The sequence below is a fragment of the Athene noctua genome, chromosome 16 (assembly GCF_965140245.1).
Source record: "Athene noctua chromosome 16, bAthNoc1.hap1.1, whole genome shotgun sequence".
Classification (NCBI taxonomy): Eukaryota; Metazoa; Chordata; class Aves; order Strigiformes; family Strigidae; genus Athene; species Athene noctua.
The window spans coordinates 887,619-913,053 of NC_134052.1; the positions used below are offsets into that span (position 1 = coordinate 887,619).

The window sequence follows — 25,435 nt, forward strand, 5'->3', positions numbered from 1 at the left end:
TGCAGCGAGGTGCACTGTAGGCAGATCTCCAGAGCTGAGCACAGACTGGATCCACACTGCATAGCTTAAACTTTTCTAGACCTCACCTGGCCTCTGTACACCATATCCAAGACAGGAGGTCTTTTGGGGCTAGATCTGTCCTGTCATTCTGTGTTTGTGGAGCCCTTCCATAAGCAGAGCCTCATTTTGGTTTGGATTGTGAATCTTTACTGCAAAACAAGTGATACATACTAATAGTACAACATCACCTGTAGAGGAGGGCTACGTACAGTACGCTGAGACAGCTGTTTGAGCTCCTCCATTGTCTGAAAACAGAACACAGAAATGCATTTGAGATCACAACAATCAAAATTGTGGTTATATTTACATGTATTTACATATGGCAGTATGTTCACAGGAAAGGCATTATACAAAAGAAGTAGGTAGACTCATGACCAGCTTCAGATTTTTCCAAACTTAAGAATTATACAATGACTTGAACGAAATAATTTCTCCTCTAATAGTGGTACAATACCTTAGAGAGAAGGGAGACTTTTTGCATTGCAGTCACAATCACTTTTGATCTGGGATTTTGTGAAAACTGAGTGTGGCAGGAAAGAGAACAGTGGGCGATTTGCTACAGACACGGTAGGTAGTGTGGGGATACACAGGAGTCATCCTCTCCTTCTCGACTCCGAGGAGGTGGAGAGGTGAGAGCGGCCGGATGGGGAGCCCCCGGCTGTGCTAGGGACAGTCCTGGAGGATGAAGCAGGTGTTGTCAAATGGGATATTTCCCCCTAGGCAGCAGGGCCAGCTCTGCGAGGACAGGCTGCATCTAAAAATTCTGTGGCCACTGGAGGGCCCTTCTTGGGCAGCATGTTTCAGTGCTCAAGTGCTCCCACTCCAGAAGCTCTTCTGCTCTCCGCACAGATGTTTCATTTTTAGATCGTGCCCTTCCTCTCTGGGAACCAGCTTTGCCTGTCAGAGCTCTTCTTTCCCTGGTTAGTGTGCAGATGTCCGCCACTGGAGACGAAGGATCTTTCCAAAACCACTGTGATGAAAATACCTGTGTGTTACAGGAGCTCTTCCTACATCACCTGATTTTTTGCAAAACTTCACAAAATCTTTAGTGTTTTTGATTTGTTCATGAAAGAGCTCCAGGTTTCATCTCATGGTGTTTACTGAGGCCTGACTCCCTTCTCTCCGACAAGTCAGCGTTCAGCATAAGCCCGTGGAAGCCTGTCGAGTTGTGCATCAGGTGGAAGGAGGCTCTGAGATGGTCCAGCCAGAGGGACCCAGCAGCACCCTGGTGGGTGCAGCTCTCCCCTGGCAGCTTAGCCGACCAGCTCACACTGAACAGGCTCTTTTGGACCCCCCACCCCAGCTGAGGGACTCCTCAGAGAGATGCTGGCAGAGCTGCAGCAGAGCTGCAGGACACCCGTCGTCATCCCTGAAAACCAGGGACCTGCACCCGCTGCCCCGGGTACAGCCGCAGCGGCTGCTCTGCCCTCACCTGCCCCCGGCAGCCCCCGCTCCCCCCCAGGCACAGTGTGGGGCGAGCTGCTGGCTGGAGTGCAGAAACACACGGCCTGCCCAGGGCTGCTCCTCGGCTGGTCTCACACCCGTGCCCAGGGACAGCAGGGGACCCCCGGCCCTTCCTCTGCACCTGTGGCGGGCGTGGTGCCAAGCCGCACCGGCAGCGTGGATCTACCCACCCCGACAACCCCAGCAGCATCTGTCCCATCCCGGCCGGTGGGAGCAGGGCAGGCTCCATCCCCTCGCAGCATCTGGGCACTGAACAGGAGGACAGTGATGGAAACAAAATAGTGCAGCTGAGGGGCCAGAGCATCCTCGTCCCCACAGCTGCAGGACAGTGGTGCTGACTTCTGTGTTGTCTCCCCTTCAGGCTTTACACACAGCTCGATGCACACAGGTGAACAGTGGTACCTAAGGCTAGAGAAGCACTGCCTGTTACCTGTGCTCATGAACGGCATCAAGACTTTGTGAGAAATACTGCTAAACCGAGCTAACATGTAGCAGCAGAGCCTGTCTGCAGCTTATCCCGATGAAAAACCAGCATGCGTCGACAGGAAGCAATGCAAACGTGGGCAGAGATGAGCTGATCACACTCCAGATCATAACAGTCACATTTGGAAAAGGCATCTTTTTTCTTTATTTTGTTTGGGTTTATTTCATTCCTTTAAAAATTTTCTTTATTGTTTTTCTCAGACACTTTGTATTTTGTATTTTGTGTTCTGAGCTCCTTACTGACACTTTCATGTAAAAGTTTCAGGACAAATTCTGCTTCAGAGCTGCTAGATGTCTGCAATAGCCAGGCTGAAATCAATGCAGTTACTCTGCACACACGCATCTCCAGAATACGGCCCTTTATTTCACAATGTCTATCATCTCACCTGTACAGAAGGAAACATCAGGTTTTTCTTGGTACCTCACATGAAATTAATCAGCTCTCATCACAACAGATGGACTCAAGTATCAGAGACACTGAGCCAATTAGTAGATTAAAGGTTTCAGTATCGAATACATCTGTGCTATACTGATTCTGTTTTTAAACAAAGAAACTGGGAAATAATTGAAAATATCTTTATGTCTCTTAGCTGTGACCTAGGGGCCATCTTCCCATCTTCCAATTATTTTAAATTTTCTCTTTTTTGCAACACAGGCCATGATCCAGCAGAGCACTTAGGAACATGCTTTATTTTAGGATTCTGGATAATTGCTGTGAAATTGTACCTTGGGTCATGTAAGCGCCCTTTTGAATCAAGACCAGAGTCTTTAACTCGCAAATGAATACACGGTTTCCAGCATCAGAAGCGAGTTGGTGAATTCAGTTAATAAGGAGGAATCTTATCTTTCAAGTGTTTTGTGATATGCCATGCAAAATACTGAAGCAATGACTCGACCACTTATTTTGCAGCTGTGCACAGTAAACCTCTGTGCCCAAGGGACAGATCACTGCTGTACCATACCAGAAAACCCCAAATTTCCACCAGTCAAGATTCAACGCACAAAAGTACATCGTCCCCTTCCCGTGAATCCTGAAGAGGTCTGCTCCAAGACACGTCATTTTATGAACGCTCCAGCTTCAGACAGTGACCAACTCTAGTGCTGATGACAGAAAAATCAATAAATAGAGTTGATGTTCCTGTGGTGAAGAAAGTCTCTTCTTGCCCTATGGGCAGTGTGGTGGCACAGAAGACAATTTCCCAAAGACCATGTTGTACTTGTCCTGTCTCTCAGCTGAGGCCATTGATAGATTTGTAACAGCAAATACCATCGAACTTCCCCTCTGCTAGGGAGCTGCTGTGCTCTTCTCATGGGTGGCTGCGCCTCAGCGAAGCATAAAAGCATCTCTGCCCTTCCTCGGCACAACGTGCACGGCCTCATGTAAGATGCTTTGAGATCCTCAGCTGACAGGTGGCAGGAACGATTAGTCCAATTATCTGCTGTAGTGCCCTGACTGCCCCAAAATGACCTATACGCTCCCCGTGTCAAATGGTAACGAGCATTAGAAGGTGTGTTACAGAGGGGTGTTATGGGGCCCCTCGGGAGGAAGGTTGGGGGTGACTGGTATAATCATCAAATGAAAGACTAATACAACCATAAGCAGACATACATATATAATATGTACAGTGGCCATGGATGCATTTGCACCATGAAGGAAATTATCAAATTTTAGACCACAGAAAACGATCAGATTCCAGAATTTTTTAGTGCCAGGTGTCTCTGTCTAACTTGCTAGTAAAAAGAGAAGGAAATGTCCAAATGTGGGTTGAATGAAGTGGTGCAGCTCTCAGTTGTGATATTATTTCTTCACTCTATTTCAGACAAGAAATGCAGAAGTCTTCTTGTATATATATTATATATATTATATATATAATAAATATATATTTATATATATTTGCATTACATGCTGCAGACAGAAAATTATCTCAGTAGTGTTTAGTTTGTTTTGTACCTTTTCTCTCACTCTCTTCAACTTTTCCAGTAGAGCCACCAGTATCAAAATATGGAGCTGAAGTACAGACATGAATGTAGTAAGCAGAAAATCCCAAGCCTCTCTGCAGGGATTACATGATTCAAGCTTTCAGAGCAGACTGAGATAAGGCAGTGTGAGGGAAGTCCTGAACCTACCTAAATGCTCTCCATGTGGTTTTCAGTCTGTGGTCTGTGGATTTTTACAAGTCTGTGGAGTACTGCTAAGATATCTCCAGAAAGTATCTAAGAAAATTAAGCCCATTACCACTAATCTTAAATTCACCATGGAGGAGTCTGAACCTCTGTAAGAAAACTATTGCAGGATCCACAAGTTGTTAAAAGTTAAAACCATTGCTCCAGTTACAAAATGAGACTGCCAGTGAGTCTGCACAGCAACTTGATTCAAAATATTTACTCCCGAAATTCAAGGTATGTAGCGATGTGAGAAAAGGAACTAACACAGGAGGCTGCACGCTGGCAAATATCACTTGTCCCATATATATATATATAAAATACAGAGTATTAAAGGACTCACTGATATTCCAGCTCCAGGCACCTACAAACACTACATTAGGCTGTATTAATTACTGACTTACACAAGAGGCAAAGAATGAACTTGGGAAAGACAGAGAGATGAAGATGACAGGGAGATGAGTATCATCAGCAGCTGGTTTTTTTCCTTTGCTAATGTTCCTGCTCACTAAAATTAAGATGCTGGCTAGAATTAGGCTTTTGAAAAAACTAAAATTACTAACAAGACTCTGCCAAAAGAGAAGTGTGCTCCCTGCATTCCTGTAACAAGGACCAGGCTGCTTGCAATTAAAATAATTTAAAAATAAAAGAAAAAAATCAGGGTGCTGCATGTTTGTGCTACTAACTCCTCTGGTGTCATCCTGGGTGGGGAATGCAGAAAGTCTACTCAGCAGTGTGTATGTGGGGCTCCGGCCCTGGAAATGGAGCAGGGGTCATTTCAGAACATGCACGTAACTTGGGCCGATTTGTCTAAGCCTTGTTCAGTGCACATGTCATCTGGGAGGTGTTACAATATTGTGGCTCCGGCAGCATCCATGCTCCTGGGGTCCTTCAGGCCAATGATGAAACTGTTGGTTCTCCTGGCCCCATGAACTAGGGAGACCACTTTGACTTTATCCACTTGATGGCCCCTGGATACAAGAAATTCAATATCTTCTTCAGGAAACTCACCTGTAGGGATTTTAAAAGAGGAGTTTGCAACTAAAACCACTGCTGCCTTTGATGCAAAGCTCTGGTCTAGCCTTGTTGGGATCTGCAGTGTGAAGGAAACTGCCCGCAGCCTCTTCAGAAGGGGTCCTGGCCAAGCAGGCGGGAGGACCAGCACTCCCCACCCCACGGAGCCATCTGCCAGCTCCAGCTGCAGAGGCTGCTCAGAGCTAGGCACCGCTCTGCGCAGTGTGGGAAGGGAGAGGATCCAGAAGACCATTTAGAGATGTGGAAGATCCTCCACTTTGGAAAAAGAGGAAAATATATTGTTGGCACCTACTGTGGTTATTCTTCTTATAGCACACAAGGCAGTCCCTGCTCTTAAGAGCTTAGTTACAAATAATAGTATTAAGAGTTATTAGTCAAAAGAAGGTACACGTGAGCTCAAAACAAATGATAGTAAAACAAGTTGCCAAATAACAAACAGTGACAAGCCTTCCAACTTCCCATTCATGTATTCCTTAATCTTCCAACCATCTACTTTAGGCTGCTTGCTCTTCTGCTTTTATTTTGTTTATCTGATGTTTTGTAACTTCTGTGTGAATAGAAGTGCCTGAGGATACAAAGCTGGGGATGCAGCTGGACAAACCGAGCAGGCACACAGAAACCCCACAGTTATTTATGTTATATACATTGCAGATGAGTCTTAACATAGGTCTTGTTAATGCCAAATGTCCAAACCCACAAATTAGGACCTATTACAGTTCTGGATTTGTTTTAATTACATTCTAGTTTCCAAGTCTGCAGATCACACCCAACAGACATTTTCAGATTTTCCTCTGGAACGAGAAGGCCTAGAAACTTTGGCTATTTTGTGTGAAATGAGAACCAAATTTCACGTAATGGTTAACTCTGGTAAGGTATGGGGCTTTGTGAAAAACACCAAGCAGACCAAGACTTGTAATAGTAAGGACAAGAGCTGGCAGTACAGTCTCCAGAGTGCAGCACTGATGCTGCATTTCCACTGTCAAGCTACAAGCCTTGCCATAAGCCTTGTCTTCTCCCCAGCTGGTGGAGTTAGGGGACATGGACTGGAAAGTGAAAGAACATCATTTATGACAGTGGTAATAAAGTGTAGGAAGATCTGCTAGCTTTCAGGGCCTGTCTGGGTGAAGATGTGGCTGAAATCTCGTTTATTTGCATATACTTGATGGCATCATATCACCAAAAGGTTCTAAGGACAGGACAAGGCTGCTACCAGGAGGTAAGCTGGGACAAGGGGAGGGCTGGGGAGAAGCACCTGGAAGATTTTGTACCAGTGGTGTTGGAGGGGCCAGGGACCATTCCCAGGATGAGAGAGGGCATGGCTCAGCAAGGGTGCCAAGCTCTAGAAGAAGCCAGGTTGCTTCTTCTTGTCTTCTCCAAACCCCTCTGCACCCACTGGGGACCCTAGAACATGGTGAGCTGTGCGCTGGGCTCTCCTACTTCCACAGCAGTGCACTAAGAAAATCCTGCTACTTTTTGAAACACTTTAGGTCTGTAGGCTGCACCACACCCAGTGTCTATACTCACTGTCAACCTGCAAGGTGTTGGACTGAAGCTGTGGGTGAAGTCGACCAAGTGACAAACTTTCACTCAGATTCCTGTTAAATGTTAAAACATTTACCAAAACCTGCAAGAGAATAAAAGATCCTCAATAATAAAAAAAAGTAATGAAGAGAACCAACTTCCCAAGCATTCCCCCGATGGGTGGCTCCACATCTGCAGATACAGCAGGCAGTGAAGATTTTGAACCATTTACCAAACTGCATGAACTAATGCAGGGTTTTGCACATATGAAGAGGCCCTTGAAATATGGCCTGTATATTGTTTGTGGAAAAGCAGTACTTTTCAGGATTGCCTGGGCTTTTTGTCACACAGTTCCTGCTAAATTAGGAGAGTTGTGTGTCTGGAACGTGTTTGTTACAGCCAAAAGCTCAGCATGTGACTTCTCCAAACAAAGCATTAGGAAGCAATGGTTGGCTTTAGTTCTGCTCTGAATAATGCCTTCCAAAAGGTAAGGAAAATCTGAGCCATTCTTGTGCCTTTCTTTTAGCAATCCCTTGCTGTTGTGCATGCAATCAATCTATTGGCCAGTACATCATACCTCATTACAAATCATAAATTTGGAGGAGCTGCCCAATTTATAGCAAGTGTTGAGCATGGAGGAATTCAGTCTGGAATGCACTAAAAGAAGCTTTTCATAGGGAAAAGGGCTTAAGGGCTGTCAGTCTCCTGCAGTTCTCTGAATACCAAATGCTCCTTTTTTATCCTAACAATCCCTAAGATGAGATTTGAACAGGTATTAGAATGACACAAAAACATTATAGATTTTACCAGATACTTTTCCTCTACAATTAATAGTGGTGACACCAGGAAAGGTGGAACAGAAGTAAACCAGGAACCGGTGACATCAAAGATTGAACTAATTCTGAACTAACGACAAAGACTGAACTAAGGATTACTGAGTAATCCCAGGGTCATCAGTTTCGGCAGAGCCTGGGACATTAGGAAGGGCAAGTCTGTACTGCAGGAAGGGACCCTGCCCAGTGTTGAGCTCAACAGCTGCTGTGAGAGGCGGGTTCCTGGACACAGCACTGACCTGCACGATGCTGCTCAAGGCTCTGTCCCCATTGTTAGCTCCCAGACACAGGTACGTCCCGCACATCCCCTCCGACGGTCTCACGATGGTGGGCAACAGAAAAGACAGGGGCCGTTTCCGAGGCTGAATGAGATTTTGCTGCAGTTGAAGAAAAGACACACCAAAAAAATTTCAACAAGCTAGCTAAAGCTTTGCTGGTGCTCAAGTTGCGCAGGTTAACTTCTTACTCTAAGCTTCAGTTAGCAATTGCACTCGTGTAGTTTTACAGTCCTCACTGATATAATAATGCTCTCTGATTTTAATAGAATCCATCCCATTTCACACCATTGCTCTTTTACAGAAGGTATATGGAGCCATTCACCCACTTCTAAAGTACCAACTCAGAAAAGTGGAATGGTTTTGCAATACATGGCAAGAAGAAACAGCAAGGCAGCACTGGAAGCCACTAGTACTGATCTGTAATTGTTTCTTTCCAAGAGCTGAAGATTTTTTTTCTGCTGTTACTTTTAAACCTGAAGAGCAACAATTCATAAAAAGAATCCTTAATTCAAGTCCACAGAAAAGGACGGTTGCTTTTAAGTGCTTCTGGACTGCAGGGAAAATAGATGTGCAGGGTCATTTGATAAAACTGCATTATAATGATAACTGATACATATGAGCCACTATGTTTTAGTGGCTCATATAATGAAAAAATAGGAGCTTTCTACAGACTGTTGTCTCTCAGTTATTAATAAGGCATTAAATAGCCTCGCTGTTGTGGAGGTGAGAATAAAATTGGAAAAAATGGTACGGACAGCTCAAATAAAGAATTTGTCATGTAATTCATTACCGGCCTGGGAATGGAGTGGTTCACTGTTTTATTCTGCCAGGAGAAGTCCAACATCTGGCTGTTCAGGAGGACTCCAGATGATGTTATTATTCCACTGCCAAAGGGACGATTCAAAGAACTGAAAAGAAACATGAAGAAATCTCATAAAAATCCTCCCAGCAACTTTTGTACACCTTGAGGCTTTCAGGGCTCCAATTTTCTGTTCCATCTTGGCTTGATAGAGACTCTTTGGTCGTTCTTTAGGGCTGGTTAGATGTGAGGAGTGACAGTCTCCATGTACTAAGGAGCAGGAACCCTGTGGGTGATAGCAGCTCTGTCGCTCCCTATGTTTAAGGATTCCCCTCTAGGTGATGGATCTGTCTCCATGCCCCCATCAGTCCTCAGATCTGGCCATCACCTCTTCTCCAGGGAGAAGATTTAGGCCAATCCCGACATGTTTCATTGTGAGAGGGCTGCAGGATTGCACAGGGCAGAGCAGCACCAGCTCACACATCTCCACCCCGTCTTCCCCATTTCTCCTGCTGCAGGACTAACTGGGACAGAGCAGCCCAGCTGCTCCAGGTCTGGTCCTATCCTGTCCTGCTGAACCTGCTTTCTTGTCCCTGCTCCCACCCTCTGAGTACATTATGGAGGGAAGAAGTAAATCCTTTACCTTACAACTGCAACAATGAAGTCATCGGGTCCCATGACAAGGACCTGGCTAGCAGCAGGTCCACTATCCATGGAGAAGTGAGGCACGTGAAGATCAGACGAGAAGGACTGGGAGTCATTAATCAGCTGGCGCAGGGAATTAGCTTCTGATTTACTTCAGCAGTGAGGGAGAGAAAGAGGAAAGCAAGCCATGAGCCTAGGAAGCTAAGTGTCTCTTGGCTAAGCTGTGGGGGTACATCTACACAGTTACGGGCAGTACCTCCCTGAGGGGGCTGGCACTGAGGACAGGGAGCCCCTCTGGTTCACCAGATGGAAGGAGACAAGATCCTCAGGCTGCACAGAGAAGCAATGCCAAGCACCTCCCAGGCTCTGTCCACAGTGGTAAACTCAGCCTCCATGGACAAGGGGTGGCACCACCCAGGTGAACACCAGTCCTCCAGGAGGAGGTCAAGTCATGTCCAGCTCTGGCCACCAACCATGGCTAAACCTGGCTCTGAGGTGAGGCTGCCATGGGTGCACTGCAAAGGCACTGAGCCCCATGGTGTGGAAGGGAGAACCAGAAACTGCACGTGTGGTCATGACCACGTGGATGGCCATTTGTCCAACCTGCTCAGAAGGAATACTCAGAGGGGTGAGGATGTGGGAGGAACCCTCAAGATCAAGCTGGCTCTTCTGTGTGAGGACATCCCACCAACCCTTCCCCAGAGGCCTGTGCTATCAGCTGTGATCCTTGTGGAAGAGGGACCCCTGGGAGGACACTCAAGGACTGACCTTTCCTCAATAAAACAGAGGTAGAAAAACCTCCGGTTTCCTTGTGCACTGAAAAGAGCAAATCCAGGCATGATATCCAAACCACACATCTTGCAACTGTCACCGTGCCTGTCAGCCTCAGACCTACCTCACCATGCCTTCTGCGGCGTGAGTGATGGATACATCATCAGATGGGTCTCCCAGGTTGCTAGCTAGACTCAGAGCTATTTTTAATGTCTAAATTGAACACACAGAGAAAGAAAAGAAAGAAGGAAAGAAAGAAAGAAAATCATTTAGGTGGCCCTGGAAATACAACTTTTGATACTCCAAACGGGAAGAGGTATCTGGTCTCCTGGCATGTTGGCTAAAGCCTGTGAAGAAAAATGTCTAAAAGCCTGGTCCTGGGAATACCTCAGTGCAAAGGGCTACCACACGTGTGTATGGGGACCAAAGGGCATCAGTTTGGCACGGCAAACTGTGCAAGGGGGAGCTGAGCATACCCAGCAGCAATCGTACAAGGTGAAATAGGCCTGGCAGGAGCTGACCGGCTGGCTCAGCCCAGCTCAGTGGTTCAGCTGCATTGCCAGCTGGCAGACTGGGTCACCAGGATGACACTTACTTTCTATTTCCATTCCTGAGTGGTCACCATAACAGCAGAGATCACACTGAATCCCAGTGAGACAGTGGGTCCTGGGCTCACCGCTGCATGTGGGCAGCAGCTCCACTGGCACAGCACCACTGACAAGCAGAAATGAGCTATTCCACTCACCGGCTGGTACCCATGTTCCTAGTTATAAGTCATCCAAAGTCTTTGAACAGAAAGCATTAGTCCCAGCATGCTTAAGGGAATGACGGTGTAAAAAGTGGAAGGGATCTGGTTTCTTATACATGCAGAATCCTGCCTAAGCCAGTCCATTGAGAATGGGAAGATGCAATTTCGAAAGACAGTTTATCCAGCCCTGGTTTTACAGTGCGTAGCCAGAGGACAGACACAAGAAATATGCTCTTCAATCAAGCCAGCTTGTGCCTAGCAGAAGTGCATTAGACTCAGCCTGCAGGCCATGCCATTTTCATTCAAGATTCAAGGTAGATAGCTAGATGTGACTTCTGTTTTGAGATGTGTCATGCATCAACAACTTGTCCTGAAGTGTCATCATTTATCTTCTGATGTACAGTGTAGAACATGATCAACTTTTGGAGAAGGTGGCATTTCCATGAAACAGTCTCCTGACCGCTGTACCATACAGAAGAGGCTTGGTGGCAAAGGAAGAGCTCTACTGAAACAAGCAGCCCATATCCACCCCACAGGCACCAGTTAAGAACATCTTGGTCATGGCTGTCCCAGGGCTGGACTATCTGGTGCTGACCTAGCACTGAGTCTCAGCCATGTGATCCCAAGTAATCAGGTTTACACATCTTCTGACGTGACTGCCCTTTATCTGGAGGTTGCTGTTCCTCAGCTGAGACATGATAACCAATGAGTGAAACTCTCAGCCTCGTGCAAATACAAAGAAAATAGATTCATCCAAAGCTTTCTGAAGAGAGCTCAAAAATAACTTAGGTGAGTCACCTTCTCTGCCTCTGCACAGGCCTAGCAGCATGTAACATCTCCAACTGTTGCATTTTTGCTGAGAGGCAGTAACTTCCAAGCACCTACTGTCCTGTCTGCTACGAGGATGTGGTTATATCCTTGCTTAAAATTCCCAACTCATAAAACCCAGCTGTGGATCCTTTAAGCATCCAAGAACATAACTCCGCTTACAGAGCAGGAAATGGAGCACTTGCTTGACTTTTTGGGAAGCTGGAATGTTTTTGTAGGGCTGACAGCCCTAAACACTGGAAGAATCATTATCGGGACCACTGAGATCATGAGGTTGGCTAAAATGTAAAGCTTTAAAAAAATACAAGTGTTGGGAGAGTTTTCCTTGTCATCACCACGTACAGGTTTTTGCTTGTGGCATCACATTGCTGACTCTTCTTGCAGTGCCCTAGCAGTGCTCTGGTATGGTCAGGGCCACTGGAGCATAAGAGCTGGAGGAAATAGGTGGTACCACTCTCAGCTGCTGTGGGGTCATTCTGAAGAGATGATCATACATACAAGAAATGGGCAGAAGCCAGTTTGTTCTTCTGAAAGAGCTCTGCTTAAGCGATAAAGATCTCAGCTGAGCAGGAGGCTCCAGCATCTGCACCTACCTGAGGCAGCAGCACAGCTCAGATTTACACCTTAGCAGTCTATTTGCTCATTCTCCTCTGGGAATTACCTACAAACATTTTTGTACAACCAAGAAATAAATAAATTCTTCTCTAGCACCACAAGAAATGCAGTCAAATGTTGAACCTCCTCTTACCTCTGCCATCCAGTGCAAGATATTCCCCCTGGATACTTGACTTGTGATGTTAAAGTCCTCAAGGATATTCAGTGCTGTGATCAGTGCAGGACCTGCATGCGGAGGTGGGGGACTGAAAACAAGATGACCTGTGAAGGGAAGAAGAGGGGAGTGAAGCTGCTTTCGTCAAATACTGTCCAGTTATACTTTCTCATAAGCCAGTGTCCTTGAGGACAGGGAAAACTTTCCAGATTTGAGGGGAAATAATGGAAAGCAACATGATTTGAAAAGGATTTCCCAAAACGTTCCTGTTGTATCTTTTTGTTTCTTTATGATGGATGAAGGAAGCCCAAATAGGGTTGCTTTTTTTTACATCTGAAATTCAATTCTTGTTGGTTGGCTGTTTTTTCTGGATTGCAGTTGGAAGAATGGAGATAAAATGGGTTTGCAACATTACAGCTATAAGGAGAGTAAATATAGGGATTTCTAGAAAAAAAAAAGACATTTTAGAAACTTGTTGCATAAAGTAAGTTTTTTCTCCCTTGTAGATCAGCTTTGGGAACTGTCTTCAGACACAGGTGCTAGCCTATGGTCCAGCTTCTATCTAGATATTGCATCAGTATGTAATCATGTTGTAGCTTTACACTCTATCAAAACACCATCAGTCACTATCAAGGAAAAACCAGGCCCATTTAAAAGTGCTGAAAACCTCTCGAGCTGCCTATGATGCATCAGTGTCAGTGAGCAATAGCAGGAAACTCCCCAGAGGGATTTTCTGCAGATGCCTCAGTGCAGTTTTGACTTCAACTCTTGTTAAATTCTGTCACCACCTCTTGCCAGGTGAAGCAAATTTTTAACTAGTCACATGGTAACGGGTCAAGCATTTACCTCGGTAGACTGTGTGGACAGGATTCTCCACTGTGACACTGTAATTGCTGAAGTCTTCCTCCACCAAGACTCCTCCATAGTTGTGGACCTACACAGGAATGCAAAGCAGTGCACGCTGAGAAAGCTGGGTCAAGGCTTTCTGTGTTCCTTGTGCTGGCCCAGGTGAACACACACCATATTGTCAAACAAATACCATTGAGATTCCTGTGCCAAGTGCCAGGTTCCTCAGGATACCCTCAAAATCTGTGCTTTCATAGCCTCGGTGGCCTGGCTCACCAGTCAGCACTGCTGGAAGGCTCTGCAGCTCACCTCCAAAAGGTCACCCACCTCATGGGTGCTCTGATGACATTCTGCCTGTCCATGAGGATGAGGACTGGCACGGCCTCGCAGCCTTCCCTCCTCTGGGTGGCAAGCACGAGTATGTTAAAGGTTATGAAATATTTGAATACTGCCAGGATAAAAGATATATATCGATCCAGGAGAGAAAGAACCTGGGTGTAGCAGATTGCCATAGAAATCTTTAGCGTATAATTCCCATCCTATTTTTAACTATTTCAGATGATAGTAGGTCTGCTGTATCCTTGGTCTTTCTGTAGGATACTCCTAGAGGTACAATTTACTGGTTTGGTAGTTTTCATGAACACAGCAAAGACAGGCAATTCCCTCCACTGCAGGTCTCCTGTGGTTGAGCCATGATGGAGATGAGCTAGGACCATTATAACTTCACTCTGACGATCTTAAAATACCTTGGAGTAGGTAATACTCTCAGTCAGCATACAGATGCTACTGTGCTCATGGGCCAGCTCTTTCCTTCCACCCAGGAGAAGCCACACAACCTGGTGAGAGGTTCTGCTGGGGTGAGTTGTGGCTGTGAGTCCTCTGGATTTCCATCCAAAAGTGGGCAAGAACAAATAACACAGAATCACAGAATCATCTCGGCTAGAAAAGACCCTGAAGCTCCTCCAGTCCAACCATGAACCTCACACTGACCGTTCCCAACTCCCCCAGATCCCTCAGCGCTGGGTCAGCCCGACTCTTCAACCCCTCCAGGGATGGAGACTCCTCCTCTGCCCTGGGCAGCCCATTTCAACGCCCAACAACCCCTTCTGCAAAGAAATGCTTCCTAATATCTAGTCTAAACCTTCCCTTAACCTGTGAATGCTCCAATTTCTAAACTAGCCAGCTAACTTGGCAAGAAAACTCCTTCTCTGGCAGACATGGATGAATCACTGGAGCAGGAAAGCTAATGCAGGGCACATTGCGGAGGGCAGCATATCAAACCACTCCAAAGCTGCAAAAGATGCATCCCCTACTTAGGATCCCTTCCTGAAGCAGTTCCAGAGCACAGGCCAGGTTGGACCTGACCCAGCTGAGCTGGCGGGTGCCTCCCTGGGGCTGAGCCAGCCCCAAGTCTGGGCAAAGCCACGGGGAGTGGGGCAGGAGGAGCGTGATGGCACAGAAAGGGGAGAGACCCTGATCAGCCACACACTGCAGACATCATCTCAAATTCCCCCGAGAGCATTTTTTTCCACATGTGCTTTCCTGCCATGGGGTGGAAACAAAGGGTAGGGTGTTTTGGAGCTCTACTTGATTTCATCACATGGGTGCCCTCCCTTTGCTGGAACAATAAACACTGTGGGAAGCCAGCACTTGGCTCTGCTCCAGAACCAAAGCTGGAATTGTGCACTTGAACCCAGAGCCTGCCAGGGTCTTTGGTGTTGCAACCCTGGGCCTCTCTACAGAGAGTTTGTGCTTCCCTGCAGCAGCCCTTGGGTCGGGGGAATGGAGTGATAAAGCAGGGTTTAGCTGTGGAGATGCACCACAAGCCTGGGACTTTCCCTGTTTCTTGGTCTCCAACTCTGCTGTGGTTCAGGTGAATTGTAGGAGATTTCCAAACACAGAGCTCAAACAAATGTCTAAGGCCTGAGCTGAATTCCAGACTACTGATGACATGTGCATCACTTGAACCATGGTGGTACGGAAAAATGGTGCCATCAACCACCCTGACTGCAGCTACAACGGTATAAAAGTTGGGCACCTTTTTTTTACCAGAGTAATTACTTTGTTTGTTGCTGCTATTTTTTTCAGAACACCTCTAACAACAGAAGTTAAACTAGGGCAACCCTAAGTGGGACCAAGCCTGTCTGATCCTCTGCTCACTAGGCTCACAGTTTTATTTTAAAACCATCTTCCCAGAGTCTATATCTTACAGTCTCATTAAGACAAAAATTGTTCGCAACAGTGGGGCACCTCTTGTTATGGAGGAAAAGGGGTTGTCACTAACACAGCCCAAAGGGGGCCTTGAAATTAACTCTTTTTTTTTTACCTTTGAAAAAACAGTCTGTCCTGATTATAGAGCAAATGGAGGTTTCACTTCTGTAGGCTGTGGAAGTGACCTGTGTGTCACTTACACCACTGCAGTGACAGGGACAGGAGAGAAAAAGGAGGCTCCACGCATTTGTCCTCATCATTGTGTTGACTCTTGGCTATGGCTTATCTCCAGGCTGTCACCTTAAGCAGGTGACATCGCAGGTGGTACCCCCAGCGTGGGCTGTGCCACGCAGTCTGGGGCAGAGACAGGGACATACGTGGCTCACCTCGGAGATTATCTCCTGGGTCAAGTTTCCGCTGTAGAAAGCTGACACCCCTTCTGCACCCACCAGCTCCAGGACGGCTGCGAGGTCCAGGCGCCTGACAAACGTGCCGGGCAGCAAGGGCTGGCCATCCGGCAGGAAGGTCTCCTGGAATTTGTCAGAGTAGTTCAGGTCCTTCAGCTCACTTATGGCTTTGGCTGTGGGCAAGAAGGGGAAGAACATCCAGAAAAGCCAGGGTGCAGGAGCACGCAGGGGACCTGGAGTCACTGTGCACCTGACAGGGATGTTGGAGACTTGCTGCTGCCTCTTGCCCTGTTTCAAAACTAGAGGGAGTCTGGATCATGCATCCATTAGAGCCGGGAAGGAAACCCAAAAAACCCCAGTGCCCTGCCCTGGCTGGCCCTGGGCAGCTGCTCTGACCTGCCTCTGACCAGACCTCAGAAAGGCCTCCAGTTTTGCTGGCACCATGCCCTCCCCTTGCAGACCATGGTTCACACATTGCTCAGCTCCCGACACCATCCATCTCCAGGTCCAAAGAGCCTTAATTTCTCATGAATAACCATCTACACCCCCCACTGCCTCCCACCCGAGCACAATGGCCAGTGTGCTCCTCCACATTGAGCAGCCACTCTTGGTTCCCCACCAGGTACTCACCCAAATCATGTGTGACATTAAACCCATCCTGGGCGACACTGGCTGCGAGGCCTAGCAGCTCTGACCACGGGAGTCTGCCAGAGGAGAAAGGCCAAGGAGAAACACGCCTTGAAGGGGTGCAGCAGGGCAGGGTGGTGGGGAGCAAGTGCAGGGCTTGGCTCTGCAGTCAGGGGGCTCCTGAAAGACCAGGCTGTGGGGCCAGTGGGAGCCAAACGGAGCACTGAGCTTTCAGCAGGTTGTTTCTTTCTAGCAGGATCATCTCAGTGCTCCATGATGTGCACCAGAGAGTAACGTCAGTGCAAGGACAGGGGAAGGGGCATCTCTGAAGCAAAATCTCAAGCCAGGCTCTGGCCCTGAGCAAGTCATTCAGATCCCTCCCTCCCTGTCCCAACAGGGAATCAAGGACAGTCACACTTCTTAGGGTCCAGCTAAAGAGAGAATGAAAATACACAAGATATGCATAAAAGTGTTCTGTGCCTATTTCTAAGAGAACACCTGGCTAGCCAAAATTTCACTTTGCAGAAAACCTGACCAAACTGAATTCTTTCTTTTGCTAAATGAAGTACCAAAAAATGAACATATTTTTCAACACAAGCCTCCAAGTACCCCTTAGCTAATGGTTTTAACTGGTGGCTGAGAACGTGGTCTGATGATGAGGGCTCGTGTGGTTCCAGCTCCCCCGCTCGGACCCTGATGCCCAGCCTGTGCAGCACAAGCACAGCCTGCCTTGTGTCAGCCTTGTGTCTTACCTCCCATGTAACTGGTGCGCCTGGTGCATTCCTTGTATCATGCCGGGCACCCCCACGAGCAGACCTGGCTGTAAGATAGGAAGGACAAAAAGGAAGAGTAGTCTCCCTCCCATGAGGACATGGGACATTGTTCCCAATTTCAAGTGAGGAGATGCACATTATGTATGGGTGGGAAGTGTCTGCATGGCCTTTAGGAGAGGGGAAGACGTCTGTATCAACACACTAAATTAGGGAATAAAAGGTTTGGGAAGGAAAGAGGCAAATTCAATCCTGGTCTCAAGTCAGTTTGATCAGGAGAAATAACTCAGCAGAACAACATGGGATTGTGCTCCTTCCTGGGACTCTTGTTCTCCTGGCTCCCCACTGCCAGAGGGACATGCCTCTTTACTCCCCAGGCTCCGCAGGCTCCAGGAATTTTGAGGCTGCCAAAGAAGTATCTTCCCTGGACTCTCCATGTCTGTAGAGTCTGGGACCTCCCACGGTGGAAGAGGCCTCCTCCCACTTCCCTGCGAACCTCGCCCTCCACCCAAGAGTTGCAGGGAGAGGAGAGCTGGAGACATCATCCAGCTACAGCCCTGGAGGGGTCGGCTGTGGAACACTGCTCCTCACCTTGGTGTCCTTCTGCAGGTCCCCCTCCAGTGGGACGCCCAGGGGAGCCACCTCACGGAAGTCAATCACCCAGCTCCTGTTCTTCCGGATGTCGTGGACGAGCATCACCCCACCCCTGCAGCAAGATGGGGTCACAGCATGGCACTGGTCCCCGCGGCAGCCGCTGCCGTAAAGCCAAAATGAAAGGCATGGGTGCCACGGGAGCCACGGCCAGTCCCAGCATGATGTGGGCCACCAGCATAGCAGGCCACCAGCCTCAGCAGTGACCCAGGGCTGGCCAGTGGTGCAGGGGAATGCTGCTGCCCTTCCCCAGAGAGCAGCTCAGGACAACCAAGCCAGGGCTGGTGCCGGATGCAGGCACCTCCTGTGCTGAGCCTGCAGCGGGGCTAGATAAGGGCCACTGGCTCTGTTCCATGCCAGACTAGGACTATCTGGGATTTTATTTCTAATCCGAGCAGTTTTGCAACAAAACAGGGTTTTTGCTTACAAGAGCAATCAGTGGTGCAGCCTGGAGGAGCTATCAGGTGGCGGGTTTTATGCAATGCTCCCAGGACCTCCTGCAGAGCCAAGAGCACCAGGCTCACTTGGCTGTCCTGCCGGGGATGAGGGCTGGGAGGAAGGCCACCCCTCGCTGTCATGCCTCCCCTGGCTGCTGCCTGGAGCCAGACTCGGGCCTCAGCCTCCTGCTGTACCTTATGGAGGGAAATGCTCAATCTCTGAAAACACTGGGACTGAGCCCAGGACGTTGCAAGCTCCTGGCACGCTCAAAGAGGGGCTTGGCAGCCTGCGGTCACTTTTTCAACCTTCTTGAGCCTGACGCTTGGACCTTCCTGGCAGTCACTATGGCAGATGCAGTTTTTACCTCCCTCAGGGTCTCTGCCCCTCACTGCCAACTTGGTGCATGGGAAGGGTCCCCAACCCTGTGCAGGTGTAGACACATCCACTGCCTGACGTGGTACCATGCACTTGGGACTCAGGCTACCGTGAAGGCACGTCTCAGCTGGCGGGGAAACTACCTGCTTGAGGACAACCTGGGGGTGAGGGATCAACACTTACCCACCAATACCCGACGTGTGGGGGTTGACGATTCCTGCGCAGAGGGCCGAGGCGATGGCCGCGTCCACCGAGGAGCCCTGCTTGTTGAGCACCTCGATGCCAAGTGCTGTGCAGCGGGCAGCGTCTGTGACCACAGCGCCTCGGTGGAAGATCTGCCGGAAGAGGAGAGCAGTTGTGCCCGGGGAGGGGGGCTGAGGCCACCCAGATCTTTGCTCAGCTCTGCGGGACCTGAAGCTTGAGGCCAGCACCAAGGCTGATCAGTACCTTCAGGTGCCTCCAAACACCAGTAGGAGTAACATGTCCCTTGGCACGTTCCTGCACCAGGGTGGCTGTGGCTGCTCCGCATGCCACCATGGCCATCAGCTCAGCTGGCTTTCAACACTAGACATGCTCAGTTTGTGGGCCATGTCTCAGCCTGTCTTCCACAACCTCAGAGCAGGGTTGGACTAATCCTCAAGAGCAATGGGCGATGGCATGCTGTCACTGCGCTCAGCAATGCAGCTGGAGACAAAGAATGCAGCATCCCCCCCTCTGCTATGGCTTGTTTTCATCCTTCCCCGGTGCCAGTGCCAGTGCTAATGCAGCCACAGAAAGTTTTAAAAGATTCATTTTAACCCTCTGGTAGAAACTTCAGCATCTCAGCATGAGTCAGAGTGGCCTTGGGAAGTGTGAAGATGGAAGGGCCACAGCAGGCTGGGGGGAAGGACTGGCCCTCCCAGTGGTGCCACAGAAGGGGCTGTGTTGCAAAGCCTCCCTCCAGCGCTGCACCTCAGCCAGCTGTGGGGCTGAGCCACTCCACTTCCAAGGGCTGCATTTTGCATACTAGGGAGAGAGTCACACCTTTTAAAAAAGTAAATCTCTTTCACATGGACTCACAGGCAACTCTGTGCTGCTGGGTGGCATATAGAGAAGGTGATGGTGAGTGCTGGCTGCCCCTTGGCCCTTCTCAGGCAGGAGATGTTCTGCAGAAAGGTATGACCCCATGGCCATGCTGCCTTTGCTCTGCATTTTAGCACTGGTCTGTGGGACAGATTAGTGGGAGGTTCAGCTCTGTTTACAGCTACTCCCCTGCTTCATCCTGGATGGATCCTTCCAGAGGTGAGCCTAGGCATACAGATCCATAAAACTCTCTCCAAGTGAAGATGTATGAAAGATGCCTACTGCTTAACTAAGGATTGCCTTCTGAGAGCATGTACATCTGGCTCAAACCACAGCCAGAGATACAGCAGCAGGGCTGCCTGTGTACCCCTGCCAGCACCCCCAAACACGCCAGGCACACAGGGCAGGTGCCGAGAGCCCAGCTCACCTCTCCAAGCACAACCCCCAGCTGCAGGAAAAAGCTTGTGAGACAATTTGGGGTGGAATCACAGAGACTCAGTACCCAGGGTTCACCAGCTGGGGCTCAGCAGCACTTACCCCGCTAAACTGCTGGCAAGGTGGAAAGTTAGGGAGCTTCTCCTATTTTCAGAGCCAAAGTCTGACTTGCAAAGCCATTGTTTCATCTTACCTGAGGGTCCCCAAAATAGATCTGCATGATCAAGGCCACCGTGACCCCTGTGGCAAAGGTCAGGCAGGCAGTGATGATTACAGTCAGCCCATCCTGCCGGCAGCTGCAGTCTCCAGAAAAAGGGTCCTTGCTGGTCTCCTGGAGAGGGGACACGTCCTGGCTTCCCATCTCTGATGAGGATGAGGGCAGGCGCTGGAGACGTGCAGACTTCAGGAAGGAGTCTGGGTCTTTGTGGGCAGCAGGGAGAAAACAAGTGTTAGTTATTGAGCAACACAGGGCTCTTATTGCAGTGTTTACCCAGTACTAACATTACACCATGCCCTTCCATCAAGGCTATTACCTTCCCTATTGATCCCAGTTCTCAGGAGACTTTCTGGCTCAGATGCTGCTTTAGGTCATTTACTGATTCTTTCCTTTAACTCTAGTTATCCCAAACTGACTCCCCTGGAGATTAAGAGGGGCAAAACCCCATGAATTTTGCTCCTTTTCAGTCCATTCATCAGTCTTCAGTGATGGGACCAGTTACTGCTCCATTTGGAGGGTTTCTTAACACAGCACTGATTTACAATCAGGTTTCTGAAATGCATCAGGACTGAAGAAGAGGAAATTATAAGAAGGGGAAGTTATAAAAAAAAAAAAATCCAGCAGCCTTATTTGGAGCTATGCTTGAGCTAATACACCTGAACAAAACAGAGGCAAAGCAAAACACGTAGCCTGGGCACAGGAAATACCTCTTTGGAAGCACAGCAAAGTGAGGGCAGAGAGGAGCAAAATTGCAAACCAGAGGGCCTCGGGGTGTCCACCCGCTCTGATGGCAGGAAAGACTCTGCTTTAATTTCTTGCTTCCTCCAGCTGATGAGGCCCACTGTGAAATAAAGCCGCTTGCCCAATGCCCAGCTCCGAGCTGTCAAATGCAATGGGGCAGGGTTTTGCTGGGCATCTGCCCGACAGCAAGCAATGCTCAGCAGGATGAAAAAGTCTCTCATTTGCTCTGAAAGATGCCTTGAATCTCTGCTTGCGTCCTTTGTGGTGGGGAGGACGTCAGCTGAGCATGCCCTGCCTGTGCACAGGTGCTGCCAGGCACACAGACCTGCTGGGGCAGCCACGGGGACATGCCTGTCCCCCGACTGGGATCAAGTGGCTCAGGACATCACGGAGGGCTCCTGGATGAATTTTTTTGGAGACTGCTGACAGTCAGCAGGAACTGCAGTGCCTTGCGCATCCATGGTGGGAAGAAGAGGAGCACTGAGTGGAAAAGACAAGAAGCTTGTCCCTCCACACAGGGGATGTTTCCCAGGTGTGGGATAAGGGAGAAGGGAGCAAACACGAACTTCCACATCCCCCATCACCCTGCCATGCCTCCATCTGCTCTGCCAGGCAGCATCTGCCCAGGGACTGCCAGCCCTGTCCTTGCCATGGCATTAAAAAAGCCCCCTGGGTGCGGCTCTCCTGGGAGCAAGCAGGGAGTTTCATTTTAGTCATGCTGCAGTCAGGAGTAAAGCCCCTGCAGCCAGGAAATCCCCTTAGGGTGAATTTAATCTCATTCAAGCAGTGGTGATTTAGGAGCATGACTGGGAAAGGCTCAGCTTGGTTGCCCCTCTGAGCACACACAGAGCCCCTCACCTGTACATCTGGTCTGAGTGACTGGGCCTGCAGTGTGCAGGCAGAGTGGGCCTGGCTGGGAGGGGCAATGGGCTGGGGTGCCTCCAGTGGTGGCCACGACAGGCCTGGCAGGAGCTGCCACTGGGGAGAGATGTCACAAACAGACCCTGGCACCCCCAGTGGGGCAGCAGCCACACCAGTGGGGAAACAGTGAGGAGCGAGCTGGGCTCCTCCACCCGTCCCCTCTGGGATGCCCATCCCTCTGCTCTGCTGCAGCGCTGGTGACAGACCAGCCAAGTGCAAGGGGACACCAACATCCAGGGAGTCACTGTGAAAGAGGACAGGCTACAGCATTCCAGGGTGTCCTCTCCCTGCCACGTGTAAGTCCCTTTGTTTTCTGCTACAGCTATCCCGTGTGGCCTTGGCCAAGCCACTTAGTCTCTGTGACCACTGGTGCTGCACGGGGACAGCAGGGCTGTGGTTTGGGGACAGGAACGGCTGCAAGGGGTCAGTTGGGAGCACAGAGGGCAAGGAGCAGCCTGCAAGGCCAACGCACAGCTGCCCACCCCACCACCAATGTCCAAGTTTGAAAGTGAAGCCACCAAACCCTACTTGGCTTCTGTGGGGGCTGTGACACAGATGTAGCTTCATGGGGCAAACCAGCACTTTGGGGAACCAGGGACACCTCAGCTCTGGAGCCACTCCGGAGGGGACAGCAGAGCGTGGAGCTGCTCACGGGCTCTGGCACGCACTGCAATGTGGGACCGTTCAGTTCTTGGGGGGTCTGACCCCAGCACCGACAGAACAGCGGGGGCTTCCTTCTTTTAATGAGGGTCTTCTGGGGGTAGAAACCAAAGGTCTGTCTGGGTCCCCTCCCTGCCGCTCCAGCAGATAAAGTGGCATGGAGACAGCCAGCTGGCACATGGCGTCGGGTGAGCGCGATGGCAGGAAGGCAGCAGCTCTTCCAGTCACCCCACCCGCGGATACCCGGGGAGGCCGAGCCCCTGTGCCCAGCACAGCCAAAACTGCACCAAACTCTGCCCGTGGGCCCAGAGGCCTCATGCGGTTCCAGCAAACCTGCGCGCAGTGGCTTCGCCCCAGCAGCGTGGGACGGCAGCGGGCAGTGGGGATGTCACCCCGCGGGTGCAGCGGGATGGGGTGGAGAGCAAGTGGGTCTTGCTCAAACATGGGCCTCGGGGTTTTGGGGTTGATGGGGCAGAGACCTGCACACGGACTGCGAAGCGGCCCTGGGGGTGATGGGCAACATCGCCTGGAGAAACATGGCACAGGGGAGAAAACACGTTTCTCTGAACTACTGCGAAGGAAGCAATCCATTAAAAACAGGCAAAGGGTTTTCTGCAGGACCAAGGGACCACCGGAGTTTATTAGAGCGGTGCAGCTGGCGGGAGGGAGCACAGCTCCGTGCCAGCCCCCATGTCTCTGGCGGCTCCTGGCGTGGCCCCGGACGGGAAACGAAGGTTCGGGGCCCTCGGGAGCCCAGTGGGGAGGGAGCCCCTCGGCCCAGCCGAGGGCGAGCAGGGGCTGCGGTTTGAGCGGAGACCCGGGCCCGGCCTGCTGCAGGCCGAAGGCGGAGCGGGGGCCCGAGGGGGGCCGGCGGGGACCGGGGGCATGCGGGGCCGCGGGCGGGCTCGGCCGCCGCCCCTCACCCGTGTCCTGCTCGCCCAGGAACGCGTCCTCCTCCTTCCGGGCGCGGAGGCCGCCCTCGGCCGCGCCGCCCGCCTCCTCCTCGGGCAGCCGGGGGAAGCTGGTGATGCTCATGTAGTCCACGGGCGAGCCAGCGGCCAGGGCCCGCTGCCGGCCTCCCCCCGCCTCCGCGGGCACCGGCACCGCCATCGCCGCCGCCGCCACACGCCGGAAGGGGCCGGGCCGGGCCGCGCCGCTCCTCCCCGCGGCGGGGCCTGCCGAGGGAGCGTTGGGCGCGGCCTGCGCGGGCCGGAGGCCAAAGCCACCCCCGGGCGCGGTCCCCTCCGCGCTGCCCGTGTCCGAGGGGCCCGGGAGAAGGGCCGGTGGCGCTGAGCCCCCCCTCGGCTGGGTCAGAGGCGGAGGGACGGGGCAGCGTGTGGATCCCCCCGGCCCCACGCAAAGCGGGGCACCGGCGCTCCAGGCCAGGCCTCCAGGATCAGAGATTTCTCAATCCCGTCTCCAGAGACTGGAAGTTTTGTTATAAATGCAGAGGCAGAACCAGAAAATAACTTCCAGCAGCACCCGTGCTCCTCATATTCAAGTCATTGTATTTTTAACACGAATCACCACCATGTTCTTCACAGTTTCTAAGTGACCTGCACGTACTTTGTGTCTTTGCATATTGAAGCAAACCTCTAGCACGTGCTGAGGGGCGGGGGGGGCTCACCTACCACCCTTTCACCCACTGCTGCAGCAGCAGGTGGGGTCCAGCCCCCCATGGGAGACCATGGGCAAGGGACGCCGTGACCCAAAGCAGGCTGGTGTGTTCTCTCTCACAGCCAGCTCGGCCTTCCAACATGGACCTCTCACAGAATCATTCATGTTGGAAAAGCCCCTCGGGATCATCGAGTCCAACCCTCAGCCCGACTCTACGAAGTTCTCCCTTACCCCACATCCCCCACAGCTCATCCAAACGACCCTTAAACACCCCCAGGGATGGGGACTCCCCCCCCCTCCCTGGGCAGCCTGTTCCACTCTGACCACTCTGTCCGGGAAACATTTTCTCCTCGTGTCCAGTCTGACCCTCCCCTGTTGCAGTTTAAAGCCGTTCCCTCTTGTTCTGTCACTAATCCCCTGTGAGAAGAGACCAGCACCAACCCCTCTGCAATGTCCTTTCAGGGAGCTGCAGAGGGATGAGGTCTCCCCTCAGCCTCCTCCTCCTCACACTGAACACTCCCAGCAGCTTCACTGGCTCCTCACAGGTTTTGTTCTCCAGACCCTTCACCAGCCTCATCGCGTGGCCATCTGGAGGTGGGAGCTGAAGATAGAGGTCCCCCCGCAGCAGGTTTGCAGGTGCAGCTGGGCAGGCTCAGCCCTGGCACATGTGGCTCTCACTGCTGCTTGCTGCAGCAGCACCCACGGGTGTACGGGGACAGGCTGAGGCTGCCAGGCAGCGCAGTGCCCAGCACGGAGCCAGATGGGTGCAGGCAGAGCCTCAGCTGGGGCCACAGACCCAGCCGTGCCTGGGGCAAACCTGAGCTATGGTTACCAACAGCTCCCATTTCGCAGAGTTCTGATTGAAATACATACAACGAGGGAGGCCTGCTTTACACAGACATTTCTGAAATCAAACTGGCTGAAAAATTTAATATTTTCCCCCTACGCTTGTTTCACAGGTTGACCTAAAAAACGCCAGTAAAATAACCGGCAGATGGAAGAGGTTGTTTCATTCTGGGCTGAACAAAATGCTACAGGGTTGTGCAAATTACTTCCCCCC

General features: G+C 50.6%; 1 protein-coding gene across 2 annotated transcripts; it reads right to left on the reverse strand.

Moving 5' to 3' along the window:
- Positions 1 to 1,515: 1,515 nt before the first annotated feature.
- GGT7 (gamma-glutamyltransferase 7) lies at positions 1,516 to 23,892 on the reverse strand. 2 transcript variants are annotated; one of them, XM_074920158.1, is made up of 15 exons: positions 23,682 to 23,892; positions 20,413 to 20,639; positions 18,906 to 19,057; positions 17,850 to 17,964; positions 17,241 to 17,308; positions 16,492 to 16,565; positions 15,841 to 16,034; positions 13,244 to 13,331; positions 12,377 to 12,504; positions 10,177 to 10,265; positions 9,280 to 9,432; positions 8,628 to 8,745; positions 7,799 to 7,936; positions 6,730 to 6,829; positions 1,516 to 5,181 (listed from the first exon to the last, which is right to left on the reverse strand). In XM_074920158.1, exons 1-15 carry the CDS (start codon positions 23,866 to 23,868, stop codon positions 5,018 to 5,020), a joined length of 1,995 nt encoding a protein of 664 aa, XP_074776259.1. In that variant the 5' UTR covers positions 23,869 to 23,892; the 3' UTR covers positions 1,516 to 5,017. The 2 variants fall into 2 exon arrangements, with proteins under 2 accessions (XP_074776259.1, XP_074776260.1); XM_074920159.1 differs by lacking the exon at positions 1,516 to 5,181 and adding an exon at positions 5,739 to 6,248.
- Between the last annotated feature and the right edge of the window lie 1,543 nt (positions 23,893 to 25,435).

What these genes read in the sequence shown, in the direction of transcription:
- GGT7 (XM_074920158.1), bottom strand. Translation starts at nt 23,868, where the DNA reads ATGGCGGTGCCGGTGCCCGCGGAGGCGGGGGGAGGCCGGCAGCGGGCC. An exon ending in ACCTGCAGAAGGACACCAAG is followed by an intron (nt 17,309 to 17,849) that starts GTGAGGAGCAGT and finishes CCTATCTTACAG; the next exon opens with CCAGGTCTGCTCGTGGGGGT. An exon ending in GCGCACCAGTTACATGGGAG is followed by an intron (nt 16,566 to 17,240) that starts GTAAGACACAAG and finishes CTCCTCTGGCAG; the next exon opens with ACTCCCGTGGTCAGAGCTGC.